The following is a 27,330-nucleotide window of genomic DNA, read 5'->3' as shown; positions in this document are numbered from 1 at the left end:
TTGACTACTTTGATTTTTTGCCTTGTCACATTTTCTGCAATTTTTTCAAATGTAATTTCCACTGAATTCAAAGCTAACACACTAGAATATCAGTGTTAGTGTTTGTCCTCCAGATTGTTTATTGTGCTGCACTAATAAGTGATTTGTATTAAGTTATTTTAAAGGCTGATTCACTAAACATCTCTGGAGTATCTTCTGGGTTTGAATGTTAAGAATTGAATAACAGTATGTTTTTATATATATTTTTTTCCTTAAAAGCATGAAGGTAATCATGTGAAATAGCTTGTATTAAATGGCAACTTACTACCAACATGAAGTGCTGCTTGGTTGCTGTAATGCCTTTTCACATGTTTTAGTTTCAAAACAAAGTTCAATCAATAATTATGTAATTCATTATAGACATGTTGGTGATCTTGGCAATGTTGTGGCTGATAACAGCGGTAAAGCCGAATTTGAAATAAAGGATAAAATGCTCAGTCTATCAGGAGAAATGTCCATCATTGGACGTACACTTGTGGTAAGTATTCAGACTTGTGAAATAATTATTGTAATTAATAAATAGCTGTGATTCAAGCATGTAAACAAACCACAGATGCCTTGCTGATGAACTAACCACAGTTCTATTAAGTTGATTGATAGCTGCTTTTTTTTTTTGGAACATTTGTGAATCTAAATCTTTTAAAATCTTCCTGTTGTACTTGGTGGAGTAAAGACTGGAAAGAAGTTGCAGCCATGACTTAGTAACAAATGAACTTCCAAACTTATTAGTGTGACGTGAGACTTGACATTATTCTGACCATTTGCATGCCATGAATACAGCCATGTTGAGCAATCGGATCGATAACTTTTCTTGGAATTTGCATTAACAAATTGAGCTTGGAAGTTGCATAGTTTATAATCTGTCCTTTCAAATTGAATAAAAAAGATGGTCACAAACCTAATGCTGATTAAATGCAACTGTAATATTTGAGTTAGCATGTTTTGTGCAGTATTTCAGACTTTATTGGCTGCAAAACACCTTGGGATTTTGAGGAGCTACATAAGCACACTTGTTATTACTGTACCTCCTGTAAGAATATAAATGCCCTTTCCATGTTATGCTGTTATTTTTGTGCTTTTTTTAAAGATTCACGAGAAAGAAGATGACTTGGGCAAAGGGGGAGATGAAGAAAGCACCCGAACTGGAAATGCTGGAGGACGCTTAGCCTGTGGAGTGATTGGAATTGCCAAAGATTGAAATTTGATCTCTCTTGGATAGGGGTGGTAAATAGTGCATAGTTTTTCTTTAGCTCGGCAAACTAAACCTATCACTAGCTAATGGTTGAATTACAGCAATTTTGAACTTCACATTATACTCTATAAAACTCAAGTATGCCATTTGATCCAAATTAGTGAGGCTGTGCTTTCAATACTTTAAAGGTGCAGTGGATAAATCCTAGCTACAGGAACTCCAGCTTTCTGTTGGATATTGATTGTTGACATTTTTTGTTTGAAGAATACAAGATGTACCTGACTATATGGAAGCACTGAATAATACGTTGTCAAATAAATCGAGAAGTGTCCTTGGCTCTAAGTTATTGGAATGTACAGAGACCTGACCTTGTGTAAAGGTATTGCAGACAGTAAACTGCTTTCTCATTACACTACGAAGTTGAAAGGCAAACAAAAAACTAATCTTTAATGCTTTCAATTTGGATGCTTAAATTATTTAACACTTCTGTTTTTTGACTAACTTTTCCATCCAGCTATCGATGACTGACCTTTGGACTGCAGAGGAATGTGTACAGTGATCTCAGATGACTAGTTCCAGTCTATTATTTTGACACATCAGCACATGTACCGGTTGTTTTCCTAAGCAATCTGTACATTTAGGTTGTTTAGGAAAGAAGGAGCCATTTGTCTCCATTGCCTGTCATAAACGTTACCACTCTCCACAACCTTTGCTTGAGTTTGAACTGGAGAACTATTGTTGACTGAGCTAAAGATCTACTCACCGATTAAAATTATGTCATTTAAGTTTGTATCTGCTTATGTTCCTTCCCTGGCTAAATGCTGAAACCATCTTTACCCATTACTTAAAATGAAATGGACCAAGAGTACTTTTATTTCAAATTCTTGTGAAGGTCAAGTTTCTAAATGGCTTGCTCCTTCTCCAATTCTGTATTTTGCCAAATCAGGCTCTTCAAAGACATTATGGTGTTTAGTTCTTGAATCTTGAAGGTTTAGAATGTGAATGGTGGCAGGAAAATAAAATATTTAGGTACAGCAATAGCACATCTACACATGGTTTGGATAATCTTGATATTTATTCAGTCAGGGTTTCTCTGTCCCCTAATGCAATAGTGTAATATAAATATTTTATTCATGTGGTGGTATGGGAGAGTTTTTAAAGTGGGGGGAGGGAGCTGTTGCACAGGGGGATTTCTTTACTCTTTACCTTGGAAGTCCAGGTCCAGTTCTATGAACAAGCGTCATAACTGAGGTCTTGGTTGCATTGGGTGTCCATGACCTTTTCTGGGCCTTGTCCTCCCTTTTGCTCTCCCCAGAACATTGCAGAGCTGCTTTCCTGGCTGTTGGATCTCAGTGTAGATCTCATCCACCCAGTCCACTGGAGCTGGCTTTGCGTGCAAGGACAGGCATGCCTGTATCTCCAGGGAATGAGGCTGCCGACTACCCTCATGTAGTTTAACCCATCTGTTGGAAGTGGTGTACTGGCATGTGGCTGCTGTCACATGCAAACAGCTACTTGGAACCACAGCTGAGAGCTATACATGCAATGGGGACCAAAGGTGAGTGAGCTACCCGGGAATGGACATGACAGGCCCCTTCACCAGAAGTGCTACCCCTCCCTGGACACCCCACTCATATGACAACTAATTAAACACCTAGTACAAATGCAGACCTTGAAAGTGATTAACTGTCTTTGTTTTGGGTCAAAGAATTCGTCATAAGAACTGGAAAAGTGAGTGTTTTAGGAAGGAATAGGTGGAGCAAAGAGGGAAATATTTACTTCAAAACCCAGTATTTGATACAAATTGAGAAAGGGGTCAGAGTCTGAACAAAAGTCAAGTACTAGTAATGGAAGCCTAGGCTGATTGGCAGTATACTGCAAGGAGGATCAACCTACTTTTAGTTTCTTTAATATAGATGAGCCCTTGTCATTAGCACTGATAATTAGGATTAAACATTATACAGTGCCACAACTTGCTAGCCCTAATTCATACATAACATCTTTTGGAATTTGGGAGGAAACCACATCATCTGTGAGAACATACAAGCTCCTTACAGACAGTGGTGGAATTTAATCCTGATCTTGCAATTACTGTTGCTGTGAAGTATTATGCTAACTGTCATGCAACCATACAGCCCCGACTACAATCAATGTAGTACACACGACTGGAAGAAGTGCCAGTCAATCATCAGAAGGAATCTTGGCTTTCTCTCCATCATTTCTTTCCCTTTGTTTACAAGTTTAATTATCTTTCAACCACATATGGATATTGCCAAATGAAACTGTTCCACTGGGCTAGTGCCAGCACACAACATTGCACATATAGTGAATTTAAAACGCAAACACAAGGAAATCTGCAGATTTGTCCTGATGAAGGGTCTCAGCCCCAAATGTCGACTGTACCTCTTCCTGGAGATGCTGCCTGGCCTGCTGCGTTCACTGGCAACTTTTACGTGTGTTGATTGCACATGTAGTTATGATTTCAGGAAAAAAAAGTCACAAAGAAAAATAATATAGTCTAAGTCCCTGAGTGGTATGACTGTTGTATTCTGGTCCAGCCTGTTATTCCACTGAGTGAGCAATGCAGGATAGTGTCTTTTTCTACCTGAGTTTCATCACCCAAGTTACAGAGAAAGGTTGAACAAGTTGGGTCTTTATTCTTTGGAATGTAGAAGGTTGAGAGGGAACTTGATAGAGGTATTTAAAATTATGAGGGGGATAGATAGAATTGATGTGGATAGGCTTTTTCCATTGAGAGTGGGGGATGATTCAAACAAGAGGACATGAGAGTTAAAGAGCAAAAGTTTAGGGGTAACATGAGGGGGAACTTCTTTACTCAGAGGGTAGTAGCTGTGTGGAATGAGCTTCCAGCAAAAGTGTTTGAGGCATGTTCGAGGTTTAAAGTTAAATTGGACAACTATATGGACAGGAAAGGAATGGAGGGTTAAGGGTTGAGTGCAGGTCGGTGGGACTAGGTGAAAGTAAGAGTTCGGCAGGGACTAGAAGGGCCGAGATGGCCTGTTTCCGTGCTGTAATTGTTATATGGTTATCATATCAGTCTTTACAGGTGCTGTAAGTAGCAATGCACTCGCACTTCTCCCAGTTAAGTATATTGAATTGGCATTCACGATTTGCCTCCGCTTTATAAAATCAAATGTAGAGGGGGTGATCATAGTGTAGAATACTCTGTAGAGTAGTTTTGTGGACAGATGCTACATTATTTGATCTCGACGTTTCCATTTAAGACTGGCATTACTCGGCGTTTTTACAAGTGACTAAGGGCAATTTTAATTCTTAACTCAGGATTTGATCAATATCAAATGTGGCTAGTTCAAAACTGACAGTATAAAAAAAGACATCCAATTTCTTAAGAATAAAACACGAAAATTCAAAATCTTTCAATGCTCCAATACCTACGAAAAACGCAGGCGCCGCAAAGTGTATCCAGTAAGAAACGGGCTAAGTCCAAAAATCGGGGGGGGGGGGGGGGAATTCTTCCTTCTGATGAAGGGTCTCGGCCCGAAACGTCGACTATGGATGCTGTCTGGCCTGCTGCGTTCACCAGCATTTTGTGTGTGTGTTGCTCCTTTCTGGAGTGTTGTATTGAAAATAAATATCGGCCATGAACGAAATTCTAAAAATTGAGTCAAATGCGGGTGAGTGGTGACTTCAATCCGTAGAATCTCGTTATGGGAACGCGTGTTTTTACGGAAATTGATACATTACCGCGTTGCGCTGCGGCTTTTTGCGCAAGTGCGGACGTGCCTACGTTTGGGTGGAGTTGAGACAGCATGGTGAAGGCTATTTGTATATTGACCGGTTTCTTTCGTGCATTTGGCGTCGTTCGTTTCGAATTAAACGTGAGTTTTCAAATCGCGGTCACGCTTTTTTGAAGGTAACATCTGGGGAAACTATGGGAGAAAAGTGGGATCTCCGCTGGATTCCGTGCTGAAGAACCTGTTGTCTGCTGAATCTTGGTTGTGATGGTGTTAATTCCCGCCCTGCACAGAAAGAACCAATTTCCCCGCGGTTTCACGTGGAAACCCATGTATAGAAAGTTTTATACGCCACCTTTGATTTTTTTTCCAGCTTTTATCTCCCTTACCGATCCCAGTAAACCGGCTGTACCCATTCTCAGGTTATCTTCAAATTATAATCGTCGGCTCACTTCCAAATAGTTGAATAGTTGACACCCGAAAGAAGCCCAGTGTTGCCTCTTTTTACAAGTGTAATCATTTGCTGATGGCGTGGTCGTGAAGGTGGCGACAGGCTTCAAATTTCAATTCGTGTACAAACAAAAGCCGAGCTACAAACAATGCCATTAATTCGATGTTTACCAGTTTTCCGTCTCATTTATAAACCCATGTCCACGGAATCAGGTGAATTGGTGAAAATTTTAACGTATGATCTGATTTGACGATGGCCAGAGCCTGCTCAAGTCTAAAGTATTTTTGCTTCTTTTATATCTGATTGATCGTGACTAACAGTTTGTTTGTAAGCCTAGCAGCATCTTTTGAAAGATGAGGGTCAGAACTCTTTTCACAGATGCTGTTTTCTTAACGTTTTATTTTTCTTTCAAAAATTTAAATAACTACAGATTTTTATTTACACCAAAAGTTTGCGGATGAAACCGGCGTTGATCGCTGTTTACCCATGAACTGTAGAAATCGTGTTTGAATTCGGCAAGTTGGGTCTTAAGCGTTTCTGCAGCACTGATCGAAATCAGCGCACAAGGATCGGAGGGAGTTCACAGAAGCCCTGTAATCCCCCACCCCCGCGACCGTAAGGAGCCACTCAACCTGGGTAGAACAGTATAGCACAGTAACACGCTCTTTGAGACACAGTGTCGTGCCGATCTAATTAAGTTAGTAATCAAATATCTAACTCGTCCCTTCTGTCTACACCATGTCCATATATTTCAGTTTCCTACACATATATTAACTTTATTGTATTTGCCTCCACCACCACCCCCGCCAATAGATTCCAGGCGCCTAGAACTTATTTTGCATGTCTCCTTTGAACTTAATCCCTCTCATCTTAAAAAAAACATGCTTTCTGGTATAAGACATTTCAACCCTAGGGAAAAAAAGATACTGGCTGTCTATGCTTCTCACAATGTTACAGACCTATCATATCTCCCCTCTGCTTTTACTGCTCCAGAGAAAACAACAAAAGTTTGTCCAACCTAGTAAAGCACATGTCCTCTAATATAGGCAGAATCCTTGTAAGCCTCTTTTTCACCCTCTCCAAAGTCTCCATCTTTCCTATAATGGGGCAACCAAAACTCAGTGTAAAACTTTAACTAGAGTTTTATAAAGTTGCAACATTACCTTCTAATTCTTCAGCTTAATTCTTTGACTAATCTAGGCATGTATGAAATAGAAAACCTACAGCACAATACAGGCCCTTCAGCCCACAAAGCTGTACCGAATATGTCCCTACCTTAGAACTACCTAGGCTTTACCAATAGCCCTCATTTTTCTAAGCTCCATGTAGCCATCCAGGAGTCTCTTAAAAGACCCTATTGTTTCCGCTGCTGCTGGCAACCCATTCCATGCACTCACCACTCTCTGCGTTTAAAAAAAAACTTACCCCTGACATCTCCTCTGTACCTACTTCCAAGCACCTTAAAGCTGTGCCCTCTTGTACTAGCCATTTCAGCCCTGTGGAAAAGCCTCTTGACATCCACATAATCAATGCCTCTCATCTTGTACACCTCTATCAGGTTACCTCTCATCCTCCATCACTCCAAGGACAAAAGACCAAATTCACACAACCTATTCTCATAAGGCATGCTCCCCAATCCAGGCAACATCCTTGTAAATCTCCTCTGCACCCTTACTATGGTTTCCACGTCCTTACTGTAGTGAGGCGACCAGAACTGAGCACAATATTCCAAATGGGGTCTGACCAGCTGCAACATTACCTCTCGGCTCTTAAACTCAATCCCACGATTGATGAAGGCCAATGCACTGTATGCCTTGTTAACCACAGACGTTTCCCTTCTTTACCAACCTATCCCCCTGTATAGCCACTTTCAGGGAGCCATGCATTTGGACCTCAAGATTCCTCTGCACATCTGCACCGTTAAGAGTCTTGCCATTAACTGTACTGTCCCTTGTGTTTGATCTCAGATTCCTCTGCATATCTGCAAGGTTAAGGGTCTTGCCATTAACTGCACTGTTCCTTGTATTTGATCTCGCAAAGTGCAGCACTTCACATTTCGTTAGGTTAAACTCCCATCTGCTGTTTTTCACCCATATCTGAAGCTTAACTATATCCTTTGCGAGTCTTCTATGCAGCAGTCCCCAACCACCGGGCTGCGGACCGGTACCGGGCCGCAAAGCATGTGCTACTGGCCCGTGAGGAAACAATATGAGTCAGCTGCACCTTTCTTCATTCCCTGTCATGCACTGTTGAACTTGAACATAGGGTTGCTAACTGTCCCATATTTGCCAGGACATCTCATATAGTGGGCTAAATTGGTGTGTCCCGTACTTCCCCTGCTAAGGTAGAACGTTCCTATGAAACCTTTCGTGCCGAAATGGCATAAAGCGAAGAAGTAATTACCAGTAATTTATATGGGAAAATTTTTTGAGCTTTCCCAGACCCAAAAGATAACCTACCAATTCATACCAAATAACACATAAAACCAAAAATAAATAACAGTAACATATAGTGAAAGCAGGAATGATATGATAAATACACAGCCTATATAAAGTAGAAATAATGTATGTACAGTATAGTCGGGAAGATGAGGGCAAAACCGATTTGTTGGGGGGGGCGAGTGGAATCAGTACGTACGCTCATGCGCACACAGGTGCCCGCGCAAGGCTTCATGGTCATGGTAGTCTTTCCTGGGGTAAAGTGTCCTGGGATTTGATTGCTACTTTTGTCCCTTATTTGGGAGTGAGAAAGTTGGCAACCCTAACTGTAAAAGACATGTTGAGGTGAGTTTAACCCTACCTCAACATCTCCCCCCCCCCCCCCCCCCCGCCGGTCGGCTGGTCTGCGAGAATATTGTCAATATTAAACCGGTCCGCAGTGCAAAAAAGGTTGGGGACACCTGTTCTATGCTATCCCCAACACCACCAATTTTTACATCTGCAAACTTGCTGTCCATCCATCTATATTTTTAATCATTTATACATATATCATGAACAGCAGAGAACACACTACAGAGCCCTATGAAACACCAATAGTCACAGACCTCCAGCCAGAATAAGTCCATTGACCACTACCCTCTATCTTCTATGGGTAAGCCAATTCTGAATGGAAATGGTTAATTCACTGTGGATCCCATGCATCTTCATCTTCTAGCTGAGCCTCCCATGAGGGATCTTGTCAAATGCCATAATAAAATCCATGCAGCATCACCCACAGCTTTACTTTCATCAATCAGCATTGTCACTTCAAAACAATTACGTTGGGAAGACATGGCTTGCCTGCACAAAGCCAAATGCTCATAAATCCTACTCCTAAGAATCCTTCCCACTAAACTTTCCTACCACTAATGTGAAACTGACCAGTCTGTTGTTTCCAGAATTATACTTTTTTTCCTTTCTTGAATAATGGAACAACATTAGCTACTTACCAGTATTTCAGGACTTTGCTTATGGCTAGAGAGGACGCAAAGTATTGGTCAGGGCCTTGGCAGTCTCATTTCTTGCCTCTATCAATAACCTGGGGTACAACCCGTCAGGCCCTGGAGCCTTATCTGCCTTAATCCTGTGACTTCATTCTCTCAGAATTCTGTATTTAATTATAAAAGTTCAGTTTATAATTGCTAAAACATAACTTGAGCCCATGCAAGTTCTTACAGTTTGGTCAATGTATATAAAGGAAAAATGACACAAATTAGGACAGATCCTGAGAGAGATTAAAAAAAAACATGCAATAAGAGACAAGCTGCAAAAAAAAACTAATGAGGGATATCACAAGCAAAACCACAGTTGTATTAGGAGAAGTGGCTTCTAAAGTAACAGATCTTGATGTTCAACAGCAATTTAATGGCATTCTGGTTACAATAAAACTGTTAATCCAGCAAAAGTTCAAAGGTTAATTTTAATATCAAAGTATGCATACAGTAAATAACCTGAAGTCCGTACTCTTCACAGACATCCACGAAATGAATGATAAACATTGTAGTCCTCAAGGGCCCTGTTTAATTTTAGCTTCATAAATCTGACATCCAAGTTTCCCTTACCTCACTATCGTTGTCATTCTGTTTTTTGCTGAATATATCAGTCCTTTACTCTGCAGTTAATCTTAAACACCCTCCACATGTTAGACATGGACTTGCCCATGAAACATTCCTCCCAATTATCTCTCCTATTTCCTGCCTAGTACCATTGTAATTTTCCCTGCTCCACTTTAAAACTCAACTGGAAGGTCTTTACTCATTCTTATCTTTAACAATCTTTAAACATATAGAACTGTGATCACTATTCACCCACTGTAAGGTTAGTCATCTGGCCAGATTCATTACCCAACTCCAAGTTCAGTATGGTCTTTCCTCTTTATAGACTATCTGCATATTCATTTAAGAAATGTTTCTGGATGCATCTAACAAATTCTGTGTCTACGCTTCTTGGACAGTAGCTTAGATAGGGAACTTGAAGTCATCCATCAAAACATCCCTCTTGTTTTTGCACCTTTTCTTAATCTTCCTGAATATTCCTCAATGTCCCAGTGGCTCTTGGGAGATGGGAGTTCTGTAGCATCACTGTATTCCTATATAGACTCAGTGGATGTGCCTTCCATTATGTCCCTTTCCAAATGCAGGTGTAATATTGTCCCTGATTAATAGTGCAACTCCCCTTAGCCGATACCCTCCATCTCTTTACCTCCTCTTTCTTTTCCAAAACCTTGAAACCATGGAACATCAAGCATCCATTTCTGTTCTTCACTCAACCAAGTCTCTGTTAAGGCTACTACATCACTTTTCCATCACCCTAGCATTAAAATACACACCTCCAAACTGTCCACCTCTTTGTTTCTACTAGTTTACACCTGCCTGTTCATTCTGGTCATGATATCTACGTTCCTCTCAATCCCTCTGAATTCTGACTTAGTGCTCTGGTTCCCATTCCCTGGCCAAACTAATTTAAACATTCATAAGTAGCACTAATGAACCTCCTGACCCAGATACTGGTTCCCCTCCAGTTAAGGAGTCCCTCGTGTGCAGATCATCCCTGTCCCAGAAGAGATTCCAGTGATCCAAAAACCTAAAACGCTGCTCCTGCACCAGTTCCTCAGTGCCTCATATATCTGTTTTATATTCCTGTTCCTTCCCTGACCAGCACGCAACAGGGTGACTAACAGGAGCAACAATCTACTGGAGGAACTCAGTGTCCTTTTTACATCAATAAATCCTTGGAATCATTTCTAGTTTGTGTCCAGTAAGACATAGAATGGCATGTAACCATTTTCACCCCAAAAGAGATTTTAAAATTATCAACAATCCTTATATGACATTCATACATAAAGTTCCGGCACAGTATCGTGGACCGAAAGGCCTGTACTGTTCTAACTACTACAGCATTAATCTAATGTTCCCTCCTGCATAACCATTTTTCTTTCATCCATGTGCCTATCTAAGAGAGTCTTAAATGTCCCCTAATGTATCTGTCTCTACCACCACCTCTGGCAGCACATTCCATGCACTTGCTGTTCTCTGTAAAATATCTACCTATATCTAAGTCCCCCTATACTTTCCTCCAATCACCTTAAAATTATGACCTCTCGCATTAACCATTTCTGCTGCAGGGGATAAACTAATAGCTGTCCATTCTATCACTGCCTTTTATCATTTTATGCTCCTCTATCAAGTCACCTCTCATCTTCCTTTGCTCCAAAGAGAAAAGCCCTAACTCACTCAAGCATTCTTCCTAAGACATGCTCACTAATCTAGGCAGCATCCTGGGTAGTCTCCTCTGCACCCTCCCTAAAGCTTCCACATCCTTCCTATAATGAGGTAAAAGGCTGAACACAGTACTCTTTAGTGTGATCTAACCAGAGTTTTGTAGAGCTGCAACATTACCTCACAGTTCTTGAGCTCAATACCCTGACTAATGAAGGCCAACACACCATACACCTCCTTAACCACCCTATCAACCTGTCTGGCAATTTTGAGGGATGGATTCTGTTCCCATGTTACCCATTCTGCTTTTTTAAAGGCCTGTATAGCAGTCACCCTGCCACCCTAATTGCATTTTCTTGGGCGGTAGGGTGACTACCTCCTTAAATTTGCCAAACAACACAACCAGACATGAAGGTGGACTGCAGAGTTCTGATGATGTTCAGGCTCCTCCAGCAGATGTCTTTGGTGGCCTAGGATGGTATAGGATGTGCCATCTCTCAGGTGCCCTGCCATGTCAGGATGGAGCTCCCAGGACTGGACACCATCTATTCCAGCAGACTCAGGAGGAAAGCAATCAGCATAACCAGAGACACCACACAGCCCGGCCACTCCCTGTTTGACCCGCTGCCGTCCAGCAAAAGGTTCAGGACACTAAAAGCCAGAACAAATAGACTGAGGAACAGCTTCTATCCCAGAGCTGTGGCCTCCATCACACCACTCCCACAGAACAATGACTGAAACTGTGAGCACACACAAGGACTCAGATACTTGCTCTAACGGCACTTTGTGCATTACTGTGATATTCTGGTGCTGCTGCAACTTATTTTCTGTTACTTATCTATTTAATACTGTTTTTCTGTTACTGTCTTGTTTTTATCTACCACTTTATTTAATTGCCTGAGAGGAAGCCAAACAGAGCTTCATTGTACCCATGTATAATGACAATAAAGATCATTCAATAATCAATAAATAATTTGATTCAATTCAATTCAATAATGCTACTTCCTGCTTGCAGAAGACGAGTTACAGTAAAAAGTAATTGTTCAGCAATCATGCTACTTTGGCATCTGGCTCACTCATTAGTCCAGAATGTGAGCTGACAGTCCAGAGTGCAGTTGGGTGTCGGCCAGTGCTGGTGATCCTGAGTGTAGCTGGGTCCAACTTTTCATCTCTTAGCTGAGAATGCAGCCAAAACCAGGGTGTGATGTGCTTTTATTTCCCACTCTTTTTTTAAGCTCACCAAATTTTCACTGGAGAACTTAGATTACTGAGTAGCATATAAAAAATACAAGTGTAGAGTCCCACAAATATTGAATTAGGAGTTTTATTGCACTATAATTTAATCTTTTTGAATAAAAAACTGCATATTGCCTTTGCCTCATTGAAGGACCCTACCAAACTGCAGGCTCCATACATAGTGCACTCGATGGGCACTGCAGGCTGTGTTGAGACTTCACTTAACACTGAAAAATGAATAGTTAAAAATTATATTTTCTGATTTGCTGTCCAAGAGAAATCATTACTGTCATTGATTGCTCAGTTGATTTGATGATACCAAGTAATTGATATAGAACATTTCTTGGTATTAGAAAAGCAAAAGTCTTCACTCCATTGCCTGCTAGATCCTTATAACGAGCTTTCTTCAATGTCAGCGGCAACTGGCATTGCTTCTATAAGAAATAGGAACAAGTGAACAATTCAGCTCTTGTGCCTGCTTCTGTTATTCAATGAAATTGTGACTAATCCAAATTTCCTCATCAATGTTGCTGCCCCCTTCGCCTATAAGCATTGACTCCCTTGCTGATTTAAATGTCAATCTTCATTCAATATGTTTGGAATTCCTGCACAACTTCTGTGTCAAGAAATTCCAAAGACTCAATCCTTTAGGGTAAGAAGTTCTTCCGCATCTCAGTCATAGAGAACAACAACACAGAAACAGGCTCTTCGGCCTAATTAGTGTGTGCTGAACTATTCCGCCCAGTCCCATTTACTGGATTATAGCCTTCCATACCCCTCTCAGCCATGCACTTATCCAGACTTCCAGACTTCTTCAATGTTGAAATTGAACCCACATTCACCACTTCCACTGGTAGTTTTTTTCACACAGTTAGCATCTTCTGAGTGAAGAAGTTCCCCCTCGTTCCCCAAAACATTTCATCTTTCACCCTTAACCCTTGACCTCTAGTTCTAGTCTCATCCAACCTTAGTGGAAAAGTCTGCTTGTATTTACCCTATCTATACCCCTCATAATTTTGTATACCTCTGTCAAATCTCCCTTCATTCTCTTATGCTCCATGGAATAAAGTCCTAACCTATTCAACCTTTCCCTAAAACTCAGGTCCTAAAGACCTGGCAACATCCTTGGAAATTTTCTCTGTACTCTTTTCAATTTTATTGATACCTTTCCTGTAGGTAGCTGACCAGAACTGCACACGTATGTGGATTTCAGTAAGGCATTTGATAAGGTTCCCCATGCAAGGCTCATTCAGAATGTAATGAGGCATGTGATCCAAGGAGACGTTGCTTTGTGGATCCAGAATTGGCTTGCCTACAGAAGGCAAATGGTGGTTGTAGATGGTTCATATTCTACGTGGAGGACAGTGACTAGTGGTGTTCTGCAGGGATCTGTTCTGGGACCCCTCCTCTTTGTGATTTTTATAAATGACCTGGATGAGGAAGTGGAGGGATGGGTTGGTAAGTTTGCTGATGATACAAAAGTTGGGGGTGTTGTGGATAGTCTGGATGGTTGTCAGAAGTTACAGCATAACATCAAGAGGATGCAGAACTGGGTTGAGAAGTGGTAGATGGAGTTCATCCCAGATAAGTGTGAAGTGGTTCATTTCAGTAGGTCAAATTTGAAGACAGAATATAATATTAATGGTAAAATTCTTGGTAGTGTGGAGGATCAGTGAGATCTTGGGGTCCACGTCCGTAGGACATTCAAAGCTGCTGCACAGATTGACAGGGTTGTTAAGAAGGTGGATGATGTGTTGACCTTCATCAACCATGGGATTGAGTTCAAGAGTCGTGAGGTAATGTTACAGTTACATAAGACCTTAGTTAGACCCCACTTGGAGAACTGTGTTCAATTCTGGTCACCTCACTACAAGAAGTATGTGGATACTATGGAGAGTACAGAGGAGATTTACAAGGATGTTGCCTGGATTGGAGAGCATGCCTTATGAGAATAGGTTGAGTGAACAGTCTTTTCTCCTTGGATTGATGGAAGATGATAGTTAACCTGATAGAAGTGTATAAGATGATGAGAGGCATTGATCATTTGGATAGCCAGAGGCTTTTTCCCAGGGCTGAAATAGCTAACACAATGGGGCATTATTTATAAGGTGCTTGGAAGTAGGTACAAGGGGGATGTCAGAGAAGTTTCTCACAGATAGTGGTGGGTGCATGTAATGTAATGCCAGCGATGGTGGTAGAGAGGGATAGGGTCTTCTAAGAGACTCTTAGATAGGTATATAGAGGTTAGAAAAATAGAGGGCTATGCGGTAGGGAAATTCTTAGCAGTTTCTAGGGTAGGTTACATGGTTGGCACAACATTGTGGGCTGAAGGGCCTGTAATGTGCTCTAGATTTCTATGTCTACTCCAGATTATGCCTCACTATTGATTTATACAACTTCAACATAACATCCCAACCCCTGTAGTCAATACTTTGATTTATGAAGGCCAATGTGCCAAAAGCTCTCTTTGCAATCCTATCTACCTGTGATGTCACTTTCAAAGAATTATGGATCTGTATTTCCAGGCCCCTCTGTTGTACCGCACTTCTCAGTGCCCAATCATTCACTAAGTCTTACCCTGGTTTGACCTCCCAAAGTTCAACGCCTCATACTTGTCTGCATTAAATTCCATCTGCCATTTTTCCAGCTGGTCCAGATCCAACTGCAAGCTTTGATAGCCTTCCTCACTGTCCACTATGCCCATAATCTTGGTGTCATCTGCAAATTTGCTGACCAGTTTACCATATTATCATCCAGTTGGTTGACATAGATGACAAACAACAACAGACCCAGCACAAATTACAGTCAGAGAGACAACCATCTACTACCACTCTTTGGCTTCTTCTGGGAAGCCAATGTTACTCCAATTTACTACCTCATTCTGAATGACAAGCGACTGCACCTTCTTGACCAAGCTCCCATGCGGGACTTTATCAAAGGCATTGCTAAAGTCCATATAGGCAACATCCACCTCCTTTCCTTCATTAACTTTCCTGGTAACCTCTTTGTAAAACTATAAGATTGATTAGACATGATTTACCATGCACAAAATTATGTTGACTACCCCCAATCAGTCCCTGTATATCCAAATACTTATTTATCCGGTCCCTCAGATAGCTTCCAATAACTTACCTACTAGTGATAAATGGGATCCCCCTTGCTCTTGAACTCTCCTTTGAAGGGAAACATCTTCTTAATTTTTATCCTATTTCAAAGAGATTGCTTCTCATTTTTCGATGGGTACACACTCAATCTGTTCAACTTTTCCATATAGCTTAATCCCTCCATACCCAGGATCTCCTAGTGAATTTTTCTGTGATAAAATTCTCCAATTACAAGTTTCCTTGAATGAGAAGATCAAAATTCTTCACAGTATTCCATCTGCCTTTCTAATGCCTTGTGCAGTTGCAGTAACTGTTGCAGTAACACACTGTTTCTGTGTTCCACCTTAATATAAAAGCCAGCATTCTGTTAGCACTTTTGATTACCTGCTGTGCTCATCTGCTAGCTTTCCACATTGAATGCATAATCCCTTTGTGCCACAGCCTTCTACAGCCTTTCTCCATTATAATTCTTAACAAGTGAATGACTTCACAGTTTCCCACATCATATTTCATTTGTCAATTTTTTCTCGATCACTAAACCTCTCTGAATGTTTTCGCATTTTTTGTGAGGTCACAAAAAATTCAAACACCAAAAATCTGAGATAATGCTTAACAATTTCAAAATAAAATCTAGTAAATCATGTATTTTAAGGACAAGGACTTCAGATGCATTCTTCTCTCCATTCAAGTAATACTGCTGAATAAGGGCTTTCTCAATAGATTTAAAACCCATATTACAAATTCAGAAATGTATCACACACAAACTGCTGGAGGAACTCAGCATCTATAGAAAAGAGGCCAGGCAGCATCTCTAGGAAGAGGTACAGTCTTAAAGATGAAGCCACACTCAGGTTGGAGGAACAACACCTTATATTCCGTCTGGGTAGCCTCCAACCTGATGGCATGAACATTGGCTTCTCTAACTTCCGCTAATGCCCCACCTCCCCCTTGTACCCCATCCGTTATTTATATACACACATTCTTTCTCTCACTCTCCTTTTTCTCCCTCTGTCCCTCTGACTATACCCCTTGCCCATCCTCTGGGTCCCCCCCCCTTTTCCTTCTCCCTGGGCCTCCTGTCCCATGATCCTCTCATATCTCCTTTGCCAATCACCTGTCCAGCTCCTGGCTCCATCCCTCCCCCTCCTGTCTTCTCCTATCATTTTGGATCTCCCCCCCCCCCCCCACTTTCAAATCTCTTACTAGCTCTTCTTTCAGTTAGTCCTGACGAAGGGTCTCGGCCTGAAACGTCGACTGTACCTCTTCAACGGCAACTTTGATGTGTGTTGCTTGAATGTCCAGCATCTGCAGAATTCCTCGTGCTTGCATCTATAGAAAAGAGTACACTTGACGTTTCGGGTCAGCATTTTGTGTGTGTTGCTTGGATTTTCAGCATCTGCACACTTTTGTTTCCAAATACGTTTTTTTTGTGCTTGTGACACCTTTATTTGAAAATTTTACTGACTGCACCTTTGCAGTTATCCTCAAATCTCTTCAAACAGATTTTATTTGTTCTCATTTAATTTATATTACATTTTTTGTGTCTTTATTTTGAGTGAACTTTGTATATCTTGGCTGAGTCTTTTGGCACTGCAATAATTTATGCTCAAATGTTAATCCATTTTCACACTGGCATGAAAACACTTTACTGATGTCAATTGCTAAATCATAATGTTTTCCCCATATGATTATATATACATTTTGAATTAATTCGATGTAAAATGATGAGCAGATATTATACAGTTCCAAGGGCACTTTCTCAGCATTTTGAAGTATGTGGACCAGCCATCTAAAGCATTTGGTACATTGTCAAGTCATAAAAACTGCTTTCATTAAACCAGCTACCAATACCAACATGTGATTTTTTTTTGTAGGAAGGTGGATATTTGACCATAAAGGGGGAATTTTCTGGACTGCCCCCAGGAAGGCATGAACTCCATGTCCACAGTTTTGGTGACATAACAAATGGTATAACATACATATTTCCAGTGCTTGAGCATTACAGAAAAAAAATCAAAAGTTAATTATGTAGGTCCTAGCTGATTAACTTAACTCCCATACCCCATAGGTCTCGGAGTCGAGTTAATCAGATAGAATCCAGAATCCCTAACTAATGACCTGAAGGATGAAATAAATGAATAAATAGATGTAACAGATTGGAATTTAAATTTAAGTAGTTAGTTAACACTGGAATTAAAAATACTAATACCCACAATACGGATTGTGATTTTTTTTCCCCCCAAATGTTTTTCTACGTTCAGGGAAAAAAAGTATTTCTCTTTTGAATACATGTCTGAAGGTTCTCAGTCAATCAGGTTGTTGTATATCAAGCAGTAGTAAATCAAGACAACTGGATTTGCTGTGTTGTCTATTTCGCCACTTATCCAAGAGGCTTCTTCAATTCTGATCCATGGTGGGTTTTTCAGGCTTATAAGCTCGATGAATTTTTTCAAAAGGTATAGCAATCACAAGAGAGTTATTAAGAGTCATAGAGGTAATGAGAGGGTCATTAGTCTTATCTTTGCATAAATGGAGGTGTGAACTGTTGTGGGGTAGAGATGTTAGGATTGCATTATAAGTAGCTGATAGGTGATGTTTACCCCATCCCCTCTGCTCAGGGATGAGTTTTCCAGTGTGACAACGATGGCTTCTTCAACCCCTCTTTCAAACTACCTGTCCTCCCTGTCCAAAATGTGAACATTGTTATCACCAAAGGACTGTCCTTTAGGTATCGATATACAGTCGAGTGTTGACCTGAGGCGTTAACTCTCCTATGTCGGGCCACCCATTTGTGAAGTGGTGTTTTGTCTCACTGAGATACAGACCTGTGCAGTGTTCATTGCATTGGGTAGCATATACAATATTGCTGTGCTTATGTTTGGGTGTAGGATCCTTGGAGTGGACAAGTTTCTGTCTGAGTGTGTTTATAGGTTTGAAAAACCAGGGATTTGGTGTTTGTTAAAAATCCTTCTGAGCTTCTCTGAAACTCCAGCGACATGAATATAGAAACCCATCTGATTCACCACTGTAACGGCCCAAATATCCTTGCTCCCACTTCCCTAAGTAGACTGATGGTAATATAGTTGACTCTTTGTTATCCTTGGAAATTGAATCTAGTATTAGATTTTGGACCAAAATGGTCTTGGAGTGACTAATAATGTTCAGAGTTAGGGGACTCGGAATGGAAATGGAGAAAAATTATCTGTGAAAGTTAGTCCATTTGACAGCAGTAACTGTGAGGGTGAAGGATAGCCTGAAAGCTGATTTGGCATATTTCGGCAAAAGGCTGCTTCAAGAGAGTTGCCAACCTCTTATGTCAGAATAAGAGACACTTAAAATTAGCTTGAAAAGATGAGTCCAGTCTCCTTTTTGAGATCAATGGCATTGGAAAGAGTGGACAGATCTATAAACTGCCAGGTACCAAAGTTTAACGAAATGTAACAAACAGAAGTAGGATGATGTCATATGACCCTTGGAACCTGTTCTGCTATAGAGTAAACATGGCTAATCCTGTGACTTCATTCTCTCAGACTTCTGTATTTAATTATAAAAGTTCAATCTATAATTGCTAAAACAACCTGAGCCCGTGCAAATTCTTAGAGTTTGGTCAATGTATATAAAGGAAAAATGGCACAAATTAGGACAGATCCTGAGAGAGATTTAAAAAAAAACATGCAATAAGGCACAAGCTACAAAAAAAATTAAACTAACAGGGGATATCACAATCAATATCATAGTTGTATTAGGAGAAGTGGCTTCTAAAGTAACAGATCTTGATGTTCAACAGCAATTTAATGGCATTCTGGTTACAATAAAACTGTTAATCCAGCAAAAGTTCAAAGGTTAGTTTTAATATCAGAGTATGTATACAATAAATAACCTGAAGTTCGTACTCTTCACAGACATCCACGAAACAAGAAACCCCATTGAATGAATAATAGAAACATTGAAGCCCTTCCTCCTCTTTGTACAAGCAGCAGCTAAAGTATCAACCCCCTCCCACTCCCCACCAGCAGAATCCTTGATCCAGACCATCAAAACTGCAGTCCACAAACCAGCACATTGGTATCTCAGACAGACTCTCTCTCTCTTCAGCGAGGGAGAGAGAGGTCACTCCTGCAACAACGAGAACAGAGATCAGCAACTCACTGTTCCGTTGTTACAATCTTCTGTGTCGCTTCTTCAAGCCCCCCTACCACTAACCCTTCTTGAGAACCGATTAGGCTCTCACTCTCCGTTGAAAAAGAGAGGGATTGCTCGAGTACAGGGGCCTTCCTCCAACAGCAGCTGGCCACTAGCAAACATGCTGCCTGTTGTCTTGCTGTTCCAGTCTCTATGTTTCAGTTGGCAAAATCATTGGGGAAATAGGTCATCCACAGGACTGCTCCCTGACTTCCGAACTCCCAGCCCCAAGGGCGTGTGTTTTCCAGGCCGTTCCTGGAGATAGCGAAGTGCTAGGCTGCATAGTCAGTCCTTAAACCCACTACTTAATGATAACCATAATTTGAACTGTAGACTCCAATAGAACCACAACCACCTTGTAAAGTAAAGAAAGACATAAGAGAAGAGAAATACGCTGTTTCGTGGACGAACTAGAAGAAGTCGCCTGGATCTGCAGAACCTGCTGGTGCCATCTTTCCTCACTCCTCCCTCCTCCCACCTTTGGGTCACAATTTTTCTACCCTACTGGCTGATTTTTTTCCCCCAGACTTTTGAATATTCAAATTAATACTTCATATGTTACCCATTGTATCATTTCTTAATGCATGCATTACTAAATGACAATAAAAGAGGACTACGTGTCTTCATAATCATAATCATAATAATCATAATACATGTTCAGTTAGCCTGCAGTTTAAGGAAGTGCCAGAAATGGGTCTTTGATGAATTAAAGGAAGCATGTGAATGAGGATCCTGACTCTGAGGGAGCATGAAATTAGCACTGGTGAACTAGCCGCTAAACCATCAATATTTTCAAACAATCAGACAGTGGAATGTCTAATTTTATTGCACCGTACCCTATTATTTTCCTCATTCTAAAGGTCGCAAAGAAAACTTCTAGCTGTGAATTTGGGAACCTGGATCAAATGAAGTTCCATATCATCACATGCTGCTAAAAATTGATGGAGATACCTTTAAGATAAACTCAGTCTTCAGAAATTCTATTCATTGACTTAAGAACCTTGAAAGTTGTTTTTTAAATATTGTTCCATCATGCTGCAGAAGCAGTATCACCAGCAGCATTATGTGAGCCTTTTTAAATGTAAATAAAAATAAGAAAAGGCAGATAAATAGAATGATTATTTTGTGCTAGTGTGGACCTTTTAAAGAAAAGATAAACCCCTCAGAGCTGAGGACAGAGACTCTACTGTTAATGTACATAAGCAGAATAATTGTAATAAAAATGATACTAGAGGTGATAGGTTACAGGACTGAATAATTTATATTCTTGGTTTTCAAGTGAATTGAGAATGCAAATGGAGTGATGAATCGTAGGGTAGGAATGGTTGAGTGACTGACTTGGGGTGGGGTAGGTGGTACCAATCATCATCTAGAAGCGGGAATCATCCAAATGAAATCACAAGAATGCTTTGAGCTCTGTCATCCATATCTGTGCACTTATTGTCTAAAATAAGACCGGCATTTGCTATTTGATGACAAAGACGGGAAAGATTTAGACAGTAGTGTACACCTGAAGAAAAGAGTGCTACCACCAGAAAACCTATTTAGCAAATCTATTTGAGTGTCTCACAATCTCTTTCATCACATGCAAATTAGCTTCTCGTGTCAATGTCACTTGAACTCTTACATTTTTGAGGAGCTGGCTGAAGAATGTGTGGGGGTATATTGAGAAACATTTTATAAAAGTGGTACCAGGGCATGTACCAGCTTTGTTTTGATTCTGTAAATCCTGGTATCATCTGTCCAATAATTTTGTGGTCACTGTATGATAAAGATGATGATGCTTAAGCTCATATGAGGTGAATGGCTGTAAAGTTTATTGATCAATACTTGCTGTTCTTATATTCTCCTCTAAATAAACTCTAGTTTTCTAGATTTACGGAAGCACATGTAGTAAATTATTTGTTTCAGATTGGCTAAGTGCAGGACCTCCTTACAATCCAACCAACAAAATGCAACAAGGGAAGAGGTGAGTTCTCTTTGAGAGGCAGTGCTGAAAATAAAGCTAAAATACTATTTCTTTAAGTGAGTATTGATTTTGCATATTTAATAGAGGTGTTCAGCCTCATGGTACTGATTTGTAAGATATGGTAGCTGTTTTTCTTCTCCAATGTTCCATGGGAGTATTTTGTCTTAGTTTCATAAAAAGGTAGAATATAATGTAGGCCTAGCATGCCTGGTTTCAGCATCCTGGGCCTCCATTTTGTTTGCATTAATTTTGTTTCAGAGGTGCAGGGTGAGAGGCTATAGCCTCTCTTTAAAGTACATGGGAGAGGAGTTCCCTGACTGCCACAAGTGCAAGTTATCAGAAGCCAAAGTGGGGGAAAAATAGTTAAGCTTTATATCTTTACTCTTTGAAAGAAAGGCACCAATTTAAGGAAGGCTTAGGAGGTGTTTCTTTCAGCTGCAGCATGTGCTACTTCTTTGATAAGAATTCTGGAGAATGATATTCAGTAAAGAACAGAAAACGTATGGTATGTCTTTTTTTCAGGAACTTTGATCAATATTGGTCTCTTAGACCTGTAGTTTCATTATATACAATCAATAATTAATGGTCATACTTTTAAAGTCATTGCTAGAAGTACAAAAGTTTGTATTTTGCATGGTGGCTTATCTTAGCCATGAAATAGTGATGCAAACAGAGCTCGCTGTAAGAAACATAGATACATTTGTGGAATATAAATTTAAATGTGCGAAAATTGTGAAATACTACACTACCTCAGTAAATCTGAGGTTCTATTAATACAGTAGGTTAACTATCTTTCTTTTTCCTATATAATTACATGATTCTTTAAAGGAAAATATTTTAAACTCACTGTAGATGTGCAGATATCCTGGGTGTTATAAATGCGAATGAAGATGGTTTAGCCAGGCTGGATGTGGAGGTATCACATTTCCATCTGACAGGAATTCATTCTATTATTGGACGCACTTTAGTGGTAGGTACTAGGCTGAGTAGGCACATTGCTAAGATGCAAAACAAAGAATTGCAGATTTTGAGAACCAATTGACTATTGATGACTGAAATTTAGTATTTGGCTATCTATTAATACATAGTAATTGGTGCATTTTTTTCACTCACTGGATCATGTGTAATTTTTCCAATGGACAATATTCATCCAAATCCTGAGATAGTCAGTTTAAACACAATGACTCTTCGAGTGAAAACATTATTGGCACAGTTCCATTTACTTGCATGATTCGTTTCCAAAACACTATTCTTCTATTAAAAAATGCCTTGAATGTGCTTCTGGTTTATTGTATTAATAATTTATCTAAAACCTTAAATTCCAAAGGAGCGCCCATGCTTTTACTATAACAACAAATTTGAAAACATGTGTCCGGAGGATTGCCTGGGAAAACACAACTACCACGTACAACAATAGATATTAGCCCCTTCTGTATATTATTCAATGGGAAGAAAATGCCAGATATTAAGTTACTGGAATTTGGATAGATATTTTAATATCTGATTTCACTACTGAAAGTATGGTCATTTTTTTAAAAGCTCCATCAGAATGAAGATGACCCAGGCAAAGCTGATAAGGAAGAGAACATTGCAGCAGGAAGTAATGGATCTGGTATAGCCTGGGGAGTGATTGGAATTTGTCAGAGCAATATTTCAAAGGAAGTCTTAGAAGAAAACAATTAAACAATAAAGCTATCTGCATTGTGGGCTAAGAACTCTATTTTGTACATTGGTAAATGTTCTTTGTTTATGGATGAGATGAAAACAAAGTCCATACTAAAGAAGGTTCACACATTTGTCTTTCAGTCTTTATTGCAGATCAATTTTTGAATCTGACCATAAACATGCAGCTGTCCTTTAGAATTTTTATGAAAACTGATTGTTAACAGCCTAATCTATTTTCTTGCAGACCTCTGTATTGTAAACTTTGCTACAACATAGAATTTTAAATATTGAGTCTATATATATATTTAATCACCTTCATCTTATGGTAAAAGTACTTCACAATATGTTTTACTCATACGTTACTGTCAGATAACAATTGTTAAAATACAACATTCATTTTCTTGTGTTATCCTGTGTCAAAATATATTTGCTTGGTTCCACTGATTAATGATTAAAAATAAACATTCTGCTACATTTCATAAGTTATTTTAGCTTTTACTCTGGAATATTTTACCACATTAAATGTATGTTATTAAATATGTTAAAGGACTTATTCTGATTTCTTAAGTAACACATTGATTTACTGAGATACTTGGTTCAGGATCATTATTGTCAGTAACGTTCATTACCCCTATCCCTATTCAGTTTGACTTTCTTCGCTAAGCTGAAATATTGAGCCACAAGCAGCATTGGATCAACGCAGTCACTTATAGTACTGGTCCTTACAAACTGAAAGGGCTAGTCCCTGAACTTCCTTCCATCATGTTTCAATGTTGATGTACAGCATAGTGCCAAGAGTATCAACTATATCCTTAACTATTGCATGCATTATGACCTCCTTATATAAAGAACATCAGATATTTAGGAAGAATAGCATTGTGTTACGTCCCTAAAGTCACAACAGTAGCTTTCCCTTTTAAGCGTGTCAGAAAATTATTTCTTGAGTGGACTTATTCTCAAACCAGTGGATATAAATTTAGGATTCATTTTGTTCCAATGTAGGTCTCATTAAATTAATAAGAAACCAATTGCTATGATTCAAGAAATAACACAATTTAAAAAGTAACATTGATATCCAACATCAAGAATAGTCAAGCATTTAGAAATTAATAGTTTCTCCCTTTTGGTTAAATACTTTTTTGTGCCCCCCCCCCCATATCAGGTGTTCTTTATATATGGAGGTGGCATAAGATAGTTCATGATGTTGTTGATACTCATGGCATCATCAAAAACATCAACACTGAAACGTAACGGAAGGAAGGCGAGTCAAGCATATACATGAGGAAATCTTGCCCCTAAGGATCTTCATTTTCCCATCCAATGTTGTAAGGCTCACTGGCTGAAAATTTCTTTATTTTTCTCTGTTGCCCTTCTTAAACAAATTAACAAGGTTGGCAATTCTTTTATCCTCTGGAACTTCACCTGTGGCTAAAGAGGATATAAAGAACTCAGAGTACTAGCATCTCCTCCCTTGCTTAGCTCAGTAACCAGGGATAGATCCTATCATGTGCTGGAGATTTATCTATTTTAATGTTTTTTTTTTAAATAACCAACACATGTTCTTAGGTTGTGTTGGTTGTTAACATAAATGACACATTTCGCCTATGTTTTGATGTACATGTGATAAATAAATCAGAAATGAATCTGACCACCTTAGTATCAGTGCACCCCTTCTTAATCTCACCATCAACCATGACCTCTTGAATACCAATGCAAACTACTCATTAAGGACCTCACCACTTCCTCTGCCTCTGTCCATGAGTGAACCTAACCTTTCCCAAGGTACTTTCTTGCTCCCAATATACATGCCTTCATATGTACATTAATCCTACTCACCAAGGACATTTTATGTCCCCATTTAACCCTCCTAATTTCTTGTTCAAGTTTTGCTCGTTCCTTTGTATATTCTGTCGCCTTGTCTAACTTCATCTTCCTAAACCTTGCTGTTCTTGTCTTACATCCTCACAGGAATAGTGTGGCCTCCACCCCAATTAACTAACCTTTAAAACACCCACCTGTCAGATGAACACTACCTTACTATTTTTTGCTCTCATTTTGCACTACTTCTTTAATTTAATTTCTATATATATGTATTATTGTAATTTATAGTATTTTATTATGTATTGCAATGTACTAATGCTGTAAAACAACAAATTTCACAACCTATGCCAGTGATATTAAATCCAATTCTATAATGTGGACATACAGCTACTCCCAAACTACTTTCTCCAATTCCTGTCTAACACCTTTATGACCTGCAGTGTTCCCTGCGTTCCACTAGCTCCCACTGACTACTGGAAGATCTGTAGTGTAACACTATCATGGTACTGCACCTTCCTTATTCCTGAATTCTATCCACTTGTCCTTACTAGATGAACCCTTTGAGATGTCATGGCTGCACTGAGAGAAGATGTGGTCGACATTGCCCCATATCAGTATTGCAACCTCCCCCTTCTCTTTTGCATCCTTCTTTATAATATCTGAATATCTATACCCTGGAACATTGAGCTGCTAATCCTCCTCTTCTCTCAACCAAGATCTATAATGGCTGCAATATTGTAGTTATTGCAATATGATAATCCAGGCTCTTAGGTCAGCTTCCTTACCTTCCATTCTGGTTGAATTAAAATAAATAAAACTAAGACATTATTGCTACTATATTCATTACCCTGACCCTGCCTGTTTTTCCTATTAGACTTAATTGATTTAATCTCTACCTTGCTGAGTTGTCATAAATGAGGCTGTCAAGTATTAATCCTCAGACTCAAGCCTTTTTTCCCTCTGTGACTTATTGTTGAATTTCAAATTTACATAAAGTATACAAATCAACTGTTTTGAATGAAACACGAGGTCTGTAAGTAAAATCCCATTTTACTCAAAACTTTGAGTAAGGTTGAAAATTGTGCACATAGCCAAAGTCGCTCATTCTTCCAATATAAAGTGCAACTCCAGAGATCCTTAGAGCACAAAAAAACACAATGGTCTGCTTTTTTTAAATCACATTTATCTATGCAATGTCTGATGGAATAATGAAAATTCTTACATCATTAAGCTAATTTGGTTGATGTTGGTGCAATAACTCTTAACACTGGAGATTATCACATCTACAAACCCTTCTGGTTGATGTTAAATAAGAGTCAAATGAGAAACATGCACTGTTCACTAGACAGATTTCTGAGATGGAGGAACTGCCATATAAGGAGAGGATTGTACTGACTAGTGCTACGAAGAACAAAATGAGAACTAATTGAAACCTATAAAATCTAACTATAAACAAACTAGACATATCAGCCATGGCTTAGCTACTTTAAGTCATAATTAATCTCACTCTAGGTCTTGAACATGTCCAGTAAATCTAGATTGACAACCCTATATGCAGCACTGACAGAATTGTGATTTTGACCTTAAAATGAAATGAGAGTTCCTGTCTGTTCTTTTTATTTTATGTAGCTTATTTTAAAACACAATAATAAAATAAAGCTAATTCTCTGGTCAACAGTTTCTGCTTGATCAATGTTATTGTAGGTACCTGTCAGCTACCAGGTTTCTGAAACAAACTCTCTAGTAAAGGTATACCACAAGAGCTTACCAGTGTGCTGAGGAGACAATCCAAGGTTGTTCTCACAACCCCCTTATATAAAAAAAAGCCCTACCAATATGTGTGGCAGAGGAGTAATTGAAGTACCATGGAAAACCTTGAGCCATTTTGCCAAGTGCATAGGGAAGACCAAAGCTCTTGTTCCACATCTGGGAATATGAGAATTATCTCTGAAATTACTCATATGCGTGTGTCAGAGAAGGCAGATCCCACAATGGCCTCATCAGTCACCTTTTAATCAACAGATCTGGCGGACCCGGAGGATCCTCAAGAAGAAAAAGTAGTTTTTTAGATTTAAAACTGACACTTTTAATATTGTGTCTTAAAACACGCACGGGCACTGCAGTCTGTGCAACTGTGTACGGGACTGAAGCTCGACCTGACTTTGGGTCCTACACGGGCACCGAGATACGATGTGAATATGCGTGATGTCTCTTAACAGTGGAGGTTAGACAATCAGATTTTATAGGTTTCAAATAAAAG

The 27,330-nt window shown here is 39.5% G+C and overlaps 2 protein-coding genes across 3 annotated transcripts in view; both read left to right on the top strand.

The window, feature by feature from the left end:
* LOC140199087 (superoxide dismutase [Cu-Zn]-like) overlaps positions 1–1,562 on the top strand; it is a 33,270-nt gene extending 31,708 nt beyond the window's left edge. For both annotated transcript variants that reach the window (XM_072260576.1, XM_072260575.1), the window contains exons 4-5: positions 400–517; positions 1,127–1,562. In XM_072260576.1, coding sequence (XP_072116677.1) covers positions 400–517; positions 1,127–1,237 — 229 coding nt within the window. In that variant the 3' untranslated portion in view covers positions 1,238–1,562. The remainder of the gene's footprint in view (positions 1–399; positions 518–1,126) is intronic.
* A 3,154-nt stretch (positions 1,563–4,716) lies between these two features.
* Positions 4,717–23,714, top strand: LOC140199088 (superoxide dismutase [Cu-Zn]-like). The gene is made up of 5 exons (XM_072260577.1): positions 4,717–5,091; positions 17,308–17,401; positions 21,527–21,584; positions 22,437–22,554; positions 23,124–23,714. The coding sequence occupies exons 1-5, from the start codon at positions 5,023–5,025 to the stop codon at positions 23,265–23,267; spliced, it is 483 nt and encodes a 160-aa protein (XP_072116678.1). The 5' UTR covers positions 4,717–5,022; the 3' UTR covers positions 23,268–23,714.
* Positions 23,715–27,330: the final 3,616 nt, after the last annotated feature.

Source organism: Mobula birostris, chromosome 6 (assembly GCF_030028105.1).
Source record: "Mobula birostris isolate sMobBir1 chromosome 6, sMobBir1.hap1, whole genome shotgun sequence".
NCBI lineage: Eukaryota > Metazoa > Chordata > Chondrichthyes > Myliobatiformes > Myliobatidae > Mobula > Mobula birostris.
This window is presented reverse-complemented; position numbering and strand designations above follow the sequence as displayed.